Source organism: Mus caroli, unplaced genomic scaffold (assembly GCF_978045245.1).
Source record: "Mus caroli unplaced genomic scaffold, Mus_caroli_1 scaffold_9, whole genome shotgun sequence".
Lineage (NCBI taxonomy): Eukaryota > Metazoa > Chordata > Mammalia > Rodentia > Muridae > Mus > Mus caroli.
The window spans coordinates 94658255-94672805 of NW_028227264.1; the positions used below are offsets into that span (position 1 = coordinate 94658255).

Here is a 14551-nt window from a genome sequence, read left to right on the forward strand (position 1 = left end):
CCATTTTACATTTTCCGAAAATACTCTCCATCAAGAATGTAATGTGACACCCAAAACAGCACTGGCTAGAGATAAAATCCGAAAATGAGATGGAAATACATGCTTATTGCCAAGATGTTGAATCTGCTTTTTCTTTCTGAGCATTCAAACCTGGATTTCATAGCTGATGCTTTGAATGAACAATAGCTATCAGAATCACTGCCATATGTTTCTCGTGAGTTTAACAAAGCAGAGACAAGGTTTAATTGGCTCACTGAACTGTGTCTTTGAGAGACTTTAATTTTCCTATAAGAACAGTAAATGCCAACAAGACAGACGTCCCTGTTCCTCTCAGATGTTTATAGTTCAGGGAAGTAAGCAAGACATTATATTAAAAACATTCCCTGCATGCTGCAACATCTATTTTGAATTTGTACAAGTGTTGGGGTGGGAGGAGAGAGGGGTGCTATAAAAAGCATCCTCAAATATGCCTGATACCTAAATCCTCGAAGCCTGACCCTGATTTTACTGTGGCTGAACACTCCACTGCTATATAGAAGTATGGAACAGGTGGTATTTGTCAATGTGTTTAGTTTCTAATGGCTCCGAGATAGCATTTTGGAGGCACATGCATCTTGTAGACATTTGGAAGGAGTGCCATTTGTCAAGCTGGATGAAGAAGATATTAAATGGAATTCTGGTGTCTCCTAATATCCCCTAAGGGGGGCTATCACGCTAACTTGAACAGGGCTTACAAGAGCTCAGCCGAAGTGTCATCTCCTCTGTGGCCAACTTAATTGCTCCCTTTTCTGTGAAGTGTCATAGTTGCTGGCTGTTATGTCTGCCTTCCTGGAGGGCTGAGATCCTGCTGGGCAGAGACTATGTCTTATTTATCTTTGGATCTCCAGTAACTTGGGATGTTTTGTAACCAGCAAGAATTTGTGCCCCAACTGTAGGGATTCATTTAATGAGAGCTAAGTGTTAGATCAGAGTCCCACCCAGATTCTGAACATGCTCTGCAGTGTGCTGCCAGTTCATCTTTCCTTACCCTGAAAGTCCCTAGGGATGCCCAGAAGAGCTGCACACTCTCAGCCGCTGTACAAGCCCCAGAAGGATGAGGGACCTCAGCCTAACATTTTGAGGGGCCCTGGCTTGATAAAGAATATTAGGGAAAACAAAACAAAACTCAGTAGCCAAAATAATTCAGCTCAGACATTTCCTTTGCCAAACCCATTGTATGAACAATTTATCTTTTTTAACCTCTGGCAGATTCTCTGTACTCATAGACCAGTTACTGTGCACACGTGAATAAACCTGCCCAAGAAGGTGGAGTGATTTACCTGAGTGACGGAGCCTTCTTTTTCTTCAGGCCCCCCATCCCCTCAAAAGCAAACCAGAGGGGGTCCTGTTTCCACTGGCTCAGTACTCAGGAATGGAATTGTCACATCATGTTGTGATTAGAGGTCTGTGGCTGTCTCATGTGGCAGTGAGCTGCAGAGAGTAGGGCTTGTGTCTTTGTTGGTCAGCTTTAATGTCCTCAATTAACAGAGATGAGATTAGCCTCTTAGCTGCATTAGCTTTTCCGGAAAGATCTGAGCAAATGTCTGTGTGCCTCAGAGAGGGCTCCTGAAGATGACAGACCAAAGAAACCATTCCAGCCAAATCTGGACTGGTACAAGAATGAGTTTTACTGGGACTACTTGTGAGGACAATGGTGAGAAGTCACAGGGACACTTACAGGTGACAACTATACTGCCAGTCTCTCCCTCCGGCAACTGTCAACTGCGTATACACCCTTAGGAAGCAGAGGGGCCATGTGCAGCTTCTGTGTTGACTGTCCCTCCCCTAACATTCTCTTGAAGAAAAGAAACACAGTGGTAATTAGATGTAGTACAGTGGAGAGGACATCTTGGGGCAAGGGACAAAACTCAGAGTGCAGACATGCTAGGCTTTGCTTTGTGAGGATGTAAGGTGCACAGTGCAGGCAGTGAACAATAATTTGCTCGGATTGGTTCTGGGTGGGGTGGAGTTATGGGTGTGTCAAGCAAGAACTGCAATGCCAGCGAACTTCTTGATGGGGAAAGCAGTTAGTAGACTTAGAAGCTGAGTGCCTTCAACCTCTTCAAAGGTGCTGCCAAAACGATAGCACTTGCAAGTGTGCTCTAAGAGCAAAGGATGTCGTAAAGGCTTTGGCATTGGAACAAGTGCTATGTGTTAAGGCAAGGAAGCCAAGTGTTAAAGAGTCTTACAGGGCAATCCTACTCCAGCTGCAGAAGGGATGTGCGGGCGGGCTTAACTAAGAAACTGATGGCAGAGCAGAGCAAAGCTGACTGCGGGGAGTACGAGGAGACTCTTGCTTCTCCTCATCTTATCTATTGTTAGGTTTTTGAAAGGACACAATGGACACGCACTTTATTTGCACTGAGAAAATTTAATAGAAGTTACACATTTTAAAATGTTGAAAGAAGCAGTCATGTACATAAATGATCTGACACAGAGAGAGAGAGAGAGAGAGAGAGAGAGAGACAGACAGACAGACAGACAGGCAGGCAGACAGAGAGAAAGGATATCATTTTGCTGCTTTTAGTGCCTCAAAGCCCTGCTGTCTCACTGAGCACATGCAGAATTTTGTTTGGGGCAGAAAGTCTCTGACGTTGTAGAATCTTCTGTGCAAAAATACATGGCGTCCTGGTGGGCTCGGTCCCAGCCTCCCGGGAAGTGGACAGATGAGATGTAACACAGGGGAACAGTGATTCAGCTGTCTGGATCCACTCCTAAGCACTTCTACAGGAAGTGGGCAGGGGCATGGAGTGGCCCTTGTCTTTCAGTAGTGCCACCACCACCCCCAGCATCAGCCCTTCACAGCCCTGTACTTCACCACCCCTCACTACTGACAGCCCAGGAGTGTCCCTGAGCAGGACACATTCATTACAGATAGCAACAGGAGGAAGCAGCTAAGCACCAGACCTCCACCAGCTAGCGGCAGCAGAGCCCAGCCCTGCTCACTTAGCCATAACAGGGACTGAAGTGTGAGAACAAAAGCCAAGATAACTTGCTCTTAGGAATCCCAGGGGGAGAAGCAATATGTTCAAAGTTCAAAACGATAAACGGTTTATTGAAGACTCTGCTGAAGAACCGTCTATCCCTGGGTATAGAGATGTGGTCAAAAGCATGAACTTGATAAAATAATGAAGTATTGGCTGGACCACAGAAAGGAACGTGAGAGAGGATATAGCTAGTATACAATGCTTCAGGGATGGCATCATCGAATGAATGACCGGGGAACAGTTGGTCTTTTTGGTAAAGGAACAGAGGGTACCAGATGCCAGGAAGGACATCCATACACTGCTGCCACCTTTCTGAGCACCTGCATCATGGTAACGGCTACCTCTTTATTAGGCTTGTCCTAGGATGGGGGAGATAGGCAGTATATGTTTATTTCCTTAGAAATTCAATAGAATTAGAAAAAAAAAACTGGGCTCTCTAGTCATTGCAAAGGTTAAAGGAAATTTCTAATTGTCATCTTTAATGTGGGTTTTTCTGTTTCTGTTTATGACTGGGTTTCACGTAGCTTAAGTTGGGCTTGAACTCACTATGGAGATGAGGATGGCATTGAACTTCTGATCCTCCTGCCTCCACCTTCTGTACTGCCGAGATCACGGGCAGTACCCGGTCTATGAGCCGTTGAGATGGAACTCAGGGTTTTGAGCATGCTAGATAAGCACCGTACGAACAGAGCTACACTCGCAGCCCCTACAAGAGCCTTCTATGTCTTTCTCTGAAGGAAGCCCACCTGCTTCTAGTCCACTCGTGCACAGACAAACCACATTCTAGCTTAGCCTACACAGGTCCTGCTGCCTGGAAAGAAGGGGCCAACGACGCTTGCATATGTGCCTCACAGGACTGCTGAGAGGCTCATATGGGAACACACAAATGAATAAGCCCTGAAAAGGATCATTTTAGAAACCCTGCATGGTAAATTTTTTGTTTATTTGCTTTAAGACAGGGGTGGAGGTGAGGGGATGGTCATGCTAATAGTTGAAGCTGACCCAGAACTCACTGTGCAACCCAGAATGGCCTTGAGGTGATCCTCCTGCTTCAGTCTCTTAGATGGGATGACAAACACGAACACCTGTCTGGCTAATACTGTGTGCAGTTAATGAAAGGCTGGACAACCCATGACGCCCCTCGGGAACTCAACGCCTTCAGCCATTCAGGCCTCAAGAGAAACACTGAGCCCCCTTGTCTCTGATCCAACGCCTTTAACAAATGGACAGAGACTCCTCGTACAATTTGTTAAGATGAAGGTCTTCCGTTCTCTCCCTGGCCTCTGCAGGGAGCTTCGGTGTCTCACGCTTAATCTATACATCCTGCCTGAGTTATTTATCTCCGTCGTCGTATGACTGCTAACAATCTTGCTCCAATCCCATATTTTTATACCCTCCGTCTATGCAACAGAAGAGTGGTGTGTGTGTGTGTGTGTGTGTGTGAGAGAGAGAGAGAGAAAGAGAGAAAGAGAGATACAATACTCTCTCATTGAAAGAGGCACATTCTATATCACAATTTGCTTTTTTATTATCATCATCATTATGAAGAGCTAAATGCACAATCCAGTCTCCAGGCAACATAAGTGTAGCTGCCTTGTATGCAGGACACCTGCATTCGATGCTGTAGCATGATTTTTTGGGGGGTGGGGTGGGGTGGGTGTTGTCTTTTTTCTGGCCTCCCGTTAAAGGTCAGCCACAAAGTTCCAAACCGTAGTTACAACAACGCAGTCTTCAAGCAATTAAAGCCAATGGATTGTTGAGTTAGTGGTAGACGATCTCTTTCCATAAACAGATCACTGAAAAGCCCAGAACAAAGCCACCTGCTGAGAAAAGTCCGGTTCAGCTTGAGTGACTTGGGAACCCACGCCCCATCACCCCCACAGCAAGTGTGTGTGTGTGTGTGTGGGGGGGGTCAGGTCACTCCAGCATGTGCTGGAGCAGGGAGGGATCAGCCTCCACTGCCTGGAGGCCCTTGTGTAAGCTTAGGAAGGTGGCCTGCTTGCCATAACGCTGGCGCCAGCGGACGAAGGCCTCCACCACCTGCGAATGCACGTTGTGGGGATGGTTGGCCTTGCAGCGGTAGATGTCGGTCTGGGACAGTCCCAGAGACAGCACCACGGGCTCCCACTCCGGGCCTAGCCTCTGAGCCAGCTGGTTAATCTGCCTGTCTGATGGCGAGCTGCTGAGGACGTGTGAGGGGATTCCGGCCATCCAGTCTCCTGAGGAGGAAAAGAACGGGAGATTGAATAAGGCAAGCACCTCAGATAGGGAAGACTTGAGAATGGGGCGGGGCAGATAGGCGACTATTTCCGGTCTTTTGTACTGCTCAGTTTCGGGGCTGAACCGTGCCGCTTAATCTCTCTCTCTCTCTCTCTCTCTCTCTCTCTCTCTCTCTCTCTCTCTCTCTCCTTTTCAGTTTTTTTTTAATTAGATGTTTTCTTCATTTACATTTCAAATGCTATCCCCTTTCCTAGTTTCCTCTCCGAAAATCCCCTATCTCCTATTCCTACCCCTGCTCCCCAACCCATCCACTCCTGCTTCCTGGCCCTGGCATTCCTCTATACTGGGGCATAGAATCTTCGCAAGACCAAGGGCCTCTCCTCCCATTGATGGCCAACTAGGCCATCCGCTTAGCATCTCTTAAAAGTGTTCACTGCAGAAGATCTGAGAAGAAAAATCATGGATAGTCCCTTATTTCTGCCTCCTTGTGTATATAGACAGACAAACAGACAAACATGTATCATGCTCACGGACACACTATTTTGTCACAAAGGTTTTTTTGTTTTTTTTTTTTTGTTTTTTTTTTTTTTTTTACTCCTGTTTCTTTTTGTCAGAAATCTTATCAAGAGCTCTGGCTGAAAACCACTCCCCTCAATACCAGCCTGGGGGCCCGGCATTGTGCTACTCCAAGCTGTGAGTGCTGCTCCCCTTGAAGGGGCGTGGGGAGGGGCTCGAGGCCAAACTGACAGCTTCTCTCTCCTGGCAGCCTCAATATAAAACATCACCCAGAAAAAAAGGTACAGAAGCAGGAAGCCAGAGCATCCCCGCTCCCTGAGGAAAAAAACAAGCCATAGAGGCAAGATGTGATGGGAGAGGAGAGTAGAAGCCATTCGAGCTGTCTCACCATCCCAGCCAAGCCAGAGGGCCACAGTGTAGGAGTAGGCGCTGGGGAGAGCTTGACCTTAAACTTCCTAAACAGGATTCTGAAGAGTGCCAGTGTGTGGCTGTAACTGTGCCACTGTACAGCCACGGACATTCTACGGGGGCCGGGGAGGGGGGACCTCTAACTGGGTGTGAGCCATGGAGCGAAGAAGCTAAAGCTAGCTCCTGAAAAGAGAATTCTGGGTAAAGAGGGTGGTCCAGCCCCTCCTAAGAGAACCACATATGCAAAGGTGGAGGGACTGGAGTGTGCCAGAGGCAGAGGCCAAAGGAAGTTTGAGAGGGACTCTAAGCATCCAAGATGACCGCCGCGGTGCTGACTGAGGGTGAGGCGCGGTCATATGTGCCACAGCATCTGTATGACACTTGCTGGCCAGCTGCATCACAGTTTACTTAGTGTACTCCACAGTCACCAGCCCCTGCTTCATTTTCCGATTCAACGAGAAGATAAAAGACCCTGCAAGAAGAGCCGTGGGTCCCACAGCCCTTGTTTCCAACTCCAAACCCGTCAGCTGCCAAGATTCTAGGGCAGTGTCAAAGACCATTTCAGTATTTGTCAGTTCTGCAACTTAAAAAGGACCGTGAGGCAATCTGAATAATGAAGATGTTACTGCTGTCCAATAAATCAACAGCAACGATTTTATGAAATCAAGTCATCCACTGTCCCACCTGGACCCCTCCTTACACGCTGTGCAGGAATGTGGCTAGATCTCAATGACATTCAAAGTGGCAGAAGAGCTTTCCTCCACCACCTGCTTTTAGTTACATTGGAAGATGACCTGACTGCCCTCCCAACCTGCAGTTAAATACTTAATACAATACCAAGGAAAAATATTATAAACACTTGAAGGGTTGGGGAAATCCTCTGACTGTGACACTCTGGAACACACTGTGCCCCCCTCCCCCTGCCCCTCACAATGCTTGATATTTGTTGCTTTTGTAGGGTGTCTGATATCTTCCTGATTCTCAAGTGATAGTCTGCATCCCCTGACCCACCCTGTGTTCCTGCGTCTGTAGTTTTGATGTGTGACAAGTGGTCAGTTTTATCACAGGATTTTCCCTGTCCAATCACATTAGGGCAGTGGGAGGCCTGTGATTGGACAGGGGAAAGGGAGGATGAGCTAAGAGTTGTAGAGACAGGGAGCATCTCAGAGTAGGAGAAGGAAGATGGCTGTGGACATGGACCCGCATGGCGTTTTCCAGCCACAAGTAGCTATGATTTCACAATACTAGGAAAAAGCTTTTATCATTATCAATTGGCTCTGAAATTATTGTATTGGCATCTTGTAAAATGTAATATTATTGATACATAAATCTGATTGGCTAATTAAGCATTAAGAGTCTTTTTTTTTTTTTTTTTTTTTGGTTTTTTGAGACAGGGTTTTTCTGTATAGTCCTGGCTGTCCTGGAACTCACTTTGTAGACCAGGCTGGCCTCGAACTCAGAAATTCACCTGCCTCTGCCTCCCAACTGCTGGGATTAAAGGCGTGTGCCACCACGCCCAGCTCAGCATTAAGAGTCTTGATTCTACCAGGGTACTGAATATTGTGATGTGATGGCTGACCATGGGGTGTATGGTAGTGAGAGGAACTGAGCGGGGAGGGGCCCGCCAGAGAGTGGCCCAGAGGGAGCCCTGTGGCAGGTTGGCAGGAGTGCAGAAGCATGGGCCAGCCAGGTTTACTTTTTAATATTTCCCGCAACAATCACTAGGTAACTTCTTACAAGAGATGCTCACAGTTGCTGTAGTCTCTGAGGAGTTTCAGGTCAAGACTGCCTACTGTCTCATTAGAACAATGTCTTTATATTTAGAGAACTAGTTATATATTATTTCAAACTATTTAACATGATACTTTTGAACTATAAACATACCATTATGCTACATAAACAATTTTATTCCCCCTTGCATAATTTTCAAGTTTATAGACCTCACTCCTATTTTGTGGTTGGGAGTGTTGCTTTGGAGAACTCTGGTACCAACTTGGTTATCCAACATTTCGAGTAGAATATTATTTGGCTTTCAAAAGAAATAAAGTTCTGACATGTCACAACATGGGCTAGTTGTGAGGACACTGTGCTAGATAAATGTGGCCTCTCCACAGAAGGCAAGCACCCTGAGGTTCCATTCAGAGGAAGGACCTGACGTCATGGTGGTCACAGAGGCAGAGAGGCAGAGAGCAGTGTGGCAGCTGGGACAGGAGGGAGGAAGGGAGTTGGTGGTTAGTAGGTAAGGGGTTTTAGGTCCTCAAAAGGGTTTCTAAAGACATTTCCGTACATGACACTTCTCCAAACTTTGTATGCTGCTGCTGATTTGGTGTCAGGGTTTATTTTTTGCTTTTGACCTTTCAGGTGAGTGGATGCTGGGCAGGGAGCCTCAGGTGAGTGGATGCTGAGGAGGGAGCCTCAGGTGAGTGGATGCTGAGGAGGGAGCCTCAGGTGAGTGGATGCTGGGGAGGGAGCCTCAGGTGAGAGTGGATGCTGGGGAGGGAGCCTCAGGTGAGAGTGGATGCTGGGGAGGGAGCCTCAGGTGAGTGGATGCTGGGAGGGAGCATCAGGTGAGTGGATGCTGGTAGGGAGCCTCAGGTGAGTGGATGCTGGGAGGGAGCATCAGGTGAGTGGATGCTGGTAGGGAGCCTCAGGTGAGTGGATGCTGGGGAGGGAGCCTCAGGTGAGTGGATGCTGGGGAGGGAGCCTCAGGTGAGTGGATGCTGGGAGGGAGCCTCAGGTGAGTGGATGCTGGGAGGGAGCCTCAGTGTCTTTGCTGTGCTCTGGCATCTTTTTACCTCCAGGCAAGCTCAGAAGGCAGCAGAGACTGTAAGAAAAGCACCTGGAAAAGCAAGCCAACTAGAAACCTTCATTCTGATGGGCAAGCACAAAGCACGCCCAGTGTTCCCAAAAAGGCCGAGGAATCGACTATTTGATCATCCTGCAACCAATTTCCAGTATACCCCAAAGATGAAGGCCATATTGCAAACACAAATAACATCCTACTCACTGTGATGGGAACTTAGATTTGACTGTCAAGTCTAGGAAACTCAATGAGACTGTTATCAATAATTGCGTTTTTACTAAATTAGTGTGGATATGCTCTGGACCTTGGATTAGCAGGTCTGGGCAGTCTCTAAAGACAAGCCTGTCACCAGGCAGGTAACCAGGTAGCATGGGCTAACTCACTTTGCATTTCCCAGAGCGATCGTTTGTAAATGATAAAGCCAGATGGCACCCAAGGCTTCATCTAGCTGTCACGTGGTACTGTCTTTCAGAAGTGATGTTATTATTTTCTTCAGACTGTGATTTTTGAGTTCTCATTAAATCCTCCACTAATCATTTAGCACTGTATCCCCTTACACAGCTGTTAAAATAGAAGCAAGCCGTGCAGGCTCTTCAGAATGAATTTTGGTTAATCCATTATTTCTGTTTTGTAAAGACCACAAACCTTCTGAAGGAAAAAAAAAAAAAAACAGTGAGATGAATATTTGCTACAGTTTTTTTTTTCCCAAACTGTATAAAACATTTGAGATGTTCTCGGGGAGCCACACCTTCCACAGCCTCACCAGGACCTGACATGGCTGTTTCTCCTTCCTTGAGCTCCGCCCTCAGACCACAGCTTTATCATAGCTCTCTCCTTTCTGTGGGAGACTTCCTCCGTCACAAGTAGGACTTCTCATCAAGCTGTACCACCTGCACAGCTCTCAGATGCAGTTCCTACTTCCTCTGAGATCTCCCTTGTCCACCTATGACCTTGTAACCTCTTACCCACTGTCGGTATGCTGCTGCAGTTTCCCAGTCCCTGGCACCGCTCAATGTCCCAGGAGCTGTCAACTCCTGTTGAGCAAATGGAGCTTTGTCCGTTTGCCCAGTGATGCACCCAGGTGCCCAGAACAATGCTTTGCATACAGCCGTCTCTCCCCTGACGCTTTGGGATAAGAGAGTGATTGTAAAGGATGCTCAACATTCATGTACGTAGCTGTGTGTGTGTGTATGTGTGTGTGTGTAGTACTCCAGAGGGGGAGAGAACTGACCAGCAACACTAGCTCCACCACAGAAACAACTAGAAAATACAAAGCCCACTAGGAAAGTTCTTCACCCCTCTTCCAACTTTGTAAAGAGAAATAGAGAAATAAATAGCATTTTTTTACAATGAAAAAAATGTTTATTCAAAGGTCAGAATTCTTTCCCACTCAGTCCCTCCCCCCCACCCCCCAACCATTATCTTAGGGAGGAGAGGCTAGTTTTATGTCAACTTGACACAGGCTAGAGTCATCTGAGAGGAGGAAACCTCAATTAAGGAAATACCTCCCAAGCCTGCAGGGTGTTTTCTTAATTAGTAACTGATGCAGGAGGGCTCAACCTCGATGCTGAACAGCGGGTGTAGAAGAGGAAGCCAAGTAACCCTTTCCCTCCCCATGCTGCTCAGCCGCGAGCCCTCTTCACAGCAATAGTAACCCTCACTAAGACAGCAGGTGAGTTTGAGAACATTAAGTAATCATTTTTAAACTTTCAAAATAGTACAATACATATCTTGTAATTCGGCTTTTCTAGACCATCTCCTAGTCTATAACTACATCTCTTGTTGGCTGTAGTTGAACTACAGTTCCCATAAAGCTCTGTAATAAAGCTGTTGACTGCTCTTCTATTAAAAACACCCCATCTCACGTTGCCTGTCTGTCTGTCCACCCACCTACCCATCCACCTACCTACCCATCCATCCACCCACCCATATGTCTGTCCATCCTTCTGTCCATCTGTCCTTCTTCTGTCTGTCCATCTGCCTGCCCATCCATCCATCCATCCATCATCTCCATGCATGGACAGATGTTCTCTGAATGATGACAATACTTTGTGGAAATTCTTTTCCTTTTCCTTTTCAGTATAGCTTGGATTCCTCTATATTTACTTGCAGGGTTTGTATGGGAAAGCCATGAGAAGCTGGATGAATGGGAGGTAACAGCTGGTCTTGCAGCAACTCAGCATCGATGCCACCGGGTGCTGGAGTAGATGTGCATGCCTTTATATCGCTCTAGACAAGGAGTGGGGGAGGATGGGGGGTGGGGGCAGACACTGAGACTGGAAAACTGACGAGTCATAATCACTACATGATGCTGGAAGCATCGAGCAGGAAAATGCTGAGTCAGGCATTTGTGCTTAGCTGTTTGGCAAGAACTACAGGCGCTTGGGGTCAGGCAGGCAGACTGAACCGGGTAGGCAAATGACGTTCATTTTTGGGTTGGTTTTTGTTGTTGTTGTTGTCATTGTTGTTGTTGCTGTTGCTGTTTTGTTTTGTTTGCCAATGTAAAAAAAAATATATATTTGTTATTCAGAAAAATGAACTGCTATACATCTGACAACCTGACTCATTCCCATCAAACGTGCAGCTGCTTCCTGGTGAGCATAGCTGCTCTCCGGGGTAAGGAATTGGTTGGTTTTTGTTTGTTTGTTTTTATTAAAAACATGGACATTATAATTCATAAGTAAAATCTAAAAAAAAACTGTAAAAGGAAAAATAAAGACTTCTACTCAGAGTTGTCTTCCGCAAGGCAGGAGGGGACAGCACTGCGAGCTCATAATAGTTTGGGGAGAATAAGAAAAAGTTAGTTTTTCAAGAAAAACTATTCAAAGAATCAACCAATCAAGGAGCTGGTTCTTTGAGAAAATCAACAAGATAGATAAACCCATAGCCAGACTCACTAGAGGGCACAGGGAAAGCATCCTAATTAACAAAATCAGAAATGAAAAAGGAGACATAACAACAGATCCTGAAGACATCCAAAACACCATCAGATCCTTCTACCAAAGGCTATACTCAACAAAACTGGAGAACCTGGATGAAATGGACAAGTTCCTAGACAGATACCAGGTACCAAAGTTGAATCAAGTTCAGGTTAATGATCTAAACAGCCCTATATCCCCCAAAGAAATAGAAGCAGTCATTAATAGTCTCCCAACTAAAAAAAGCCCAGGACCAGATGGGTTTAGTGCAGAGTTCTATCAGACCTTCAAAGAAGATCTAATCCCAGTTCTTCACAAACTATTCCACAAAATAAAAACAGAAGGTACTCTACCCAACTCATTCTATGAAGCCACAATTACTCTGATACCTAAACCACAAAAAGACCCAACAAAGATAGAAAACTTCAGACCAATATCCCTTATGAATATTGATGCAAAAATCCTCAATAAAGTTCTTGCTAACCGAATCCAAGAACACATCAAAACAATCATCCATCCTGACCAAGTAGGTTTCATCCCAGGGATGCAGGGATGGTTCAATATTTGGAAATCCATCAACGTAATCCAGTATATAAACAAACTCAAAGACAAAAACCACATGGTCATCTCGTTAGATGCGGAAAAAGCATTTGACAAGATCCAACACCCATTCATGATAAAAGTCTTGGAAAGATCAGGAATTCAAGGCCCATACCTAAACATGATAAAAGCAATCTACAGCAAACCAGTAGCCACCATCAAAGTAAATGGTGAGAAGCTTGAAGCAATCCCTCTAAAATCAGGGACTAGACAAGGCTGTCCACTTTCTCCATACCTATTCAACATTGTACTTGAAGTCCTAGCCAGAGCAATTCGACAACAAAAGGAGATCAAAGGGATACAAATTGGAAAAGATGAAGTCAAAATATCACTCTTTGCAGATGATATGATAGTATATATAAGTGACCCTAAAAATTCCACCTGAGAACTCCTAAGCCTGATAAACAGCTTCGGTGAAGTAGCTGGATATAAAATTAACTCAAACAAATCAATGGCCTTTCTCTACACAAAGAATAAACAGGCTGAGAAAGAAATTAGGGAAACAACACCCTTCTCAATAGTCACAAATAATATTAAATATCTTGGCGTGACTCTAACTAAGGAAGTGAAAGATCTGTATAATAAAAACTTCAAGTCTCTGAAGAAAGAAATTATAGAAGATCTCAGAAGATGGAAAGATCTCCCATGCTCATGGATTGGCAGGATCAACATTGTAAAAATGGCTATCTTGCCAAAAGCAATCTACAGATTCAATGCAATCCCCATCAAAATTCCAAATCAATTCTTCAACGAATTAGAAAGTGCAATCTGCAAATTCATCTGGAATAACAAAAAACCTAGGATAGCAAAAACTCTTCTCAAGGATAAAAGAACCTCTGGTGGAATCACCATGCCGGACCTAAAGCTCTACTACAGAGCAATTGTGATAAAAACTGCATGGTACTGGTATAGTGACAGACAAATAGACCAATGGAATAGAATTGAAGACCCAGAAATGAACCCACACACCTACGGTCACTTGATCTTCGACAAGGGAGCTAAAAACATCCAGTGGAAGAAAGACAGCATTTTCAACAAATGGTGCTGGCACAACTGGTTGTTAACATGTAGAAGAATGCGAATCGATCCATTCCTATCTCCTTGTACTAAGGTCAAGTCTAAGTGGATCAAGGAACTTCACATAAAACCAGAGACACTGAAACTTATAGAGGAGAAAGTGGGGAAAAGCCTTGAAGATATGGGCACAGGTGAAAAATTCCTGAATAGAACAGTAATGGCTTGTGCTGTAAGATCGAGAATTGACAAGTGGGACCTCATGAAACTACAAAGCTTCTGCAAGGCTAAAGACACCATCAATAAGACAAAAAAACCACCAACAGATTGGGAAAGGATCTTCACCTATCCTAAATCAGATAAGGGTCTAATATCCAATATATATAAAGAACTCAAGAAGGTGGACTCCAGAAAGTCAAATAACCCCATTAAAAAATGGGGCTCAGAACTGAACAAAGAATTCTCACCTGAGGAATACCGAATGGCAGAGAAGCACCTGAAAAAATGTTCAACATCCTTAATCATCAGGGAAATGCAAATCAAAACAACCCTGAGATTCCACCTCACACCAGTCAGAATGGCTAAGATCAAAAATTCAGGTGACAGCAGATGCTGGCGAGGATGTGGAGAAAGAGGAACACTCCTCCATTGTTGGTGGGATTGCAAGCTTGTACAACCACTCTGGAAATCAGTCTGGCGGTTCCTCAGAAAATTGGACATAGTACTACCGGAGGATCCAGCAATACCTCTCCTGGGCATATATCCAGAAGATGTCCCAACCGGTAAAAAGGACACATGCTCCACTATGTTCATAGCAGCCCTATTTATAATAGCCAGAAGCTGGAAAGAACCCAGATGTCCCTCAACAGAGGATTGGATACAGAAATTATGGTACATTTACACAATGGAGTACTACTCAGCTATTAAAAAGAATGAATTTATGAAATTCCTAGCCAAATGGATGGACCTGGAGGGCATCATCTTGAGTGAAGTAACACAATCACAAAAGAACTCACACAATATGTATTCACTGATAAGTGGATATT

The 14551-nt window shown here is 45.2% G+C and overlaps 1 protein-coding gene across 3 annotated transcripts in view; it reads right to left on the reverse strand.

Annotated features, from left to right (window-relative positions):
- Positions 1 to 4529: 4529 nt before the first annotated feature.
- The window catches only part of Cradd (CARD and death domain containing adaptor protein), a 170086-nt gene continuing 160064 nt past the window's right edge, over positions 4530 to 14551 (reverse strand). For all 3 annotated transcript variants that reach the window (XM_085843106.1, XM_021174755.3, XM_021174756.3), the window contains exon 3: positions 4530 to 5245. In XM_085843106.1, coding sequence (XP_085699232.1) covers positions 4944 to 5245 — 302 coding nt within the window. In that variant the 3' untranslated portion in view covers positions 4530 to 4943. The remainder of the gene's footprint in view (positions 5246 to 14551) is intronic.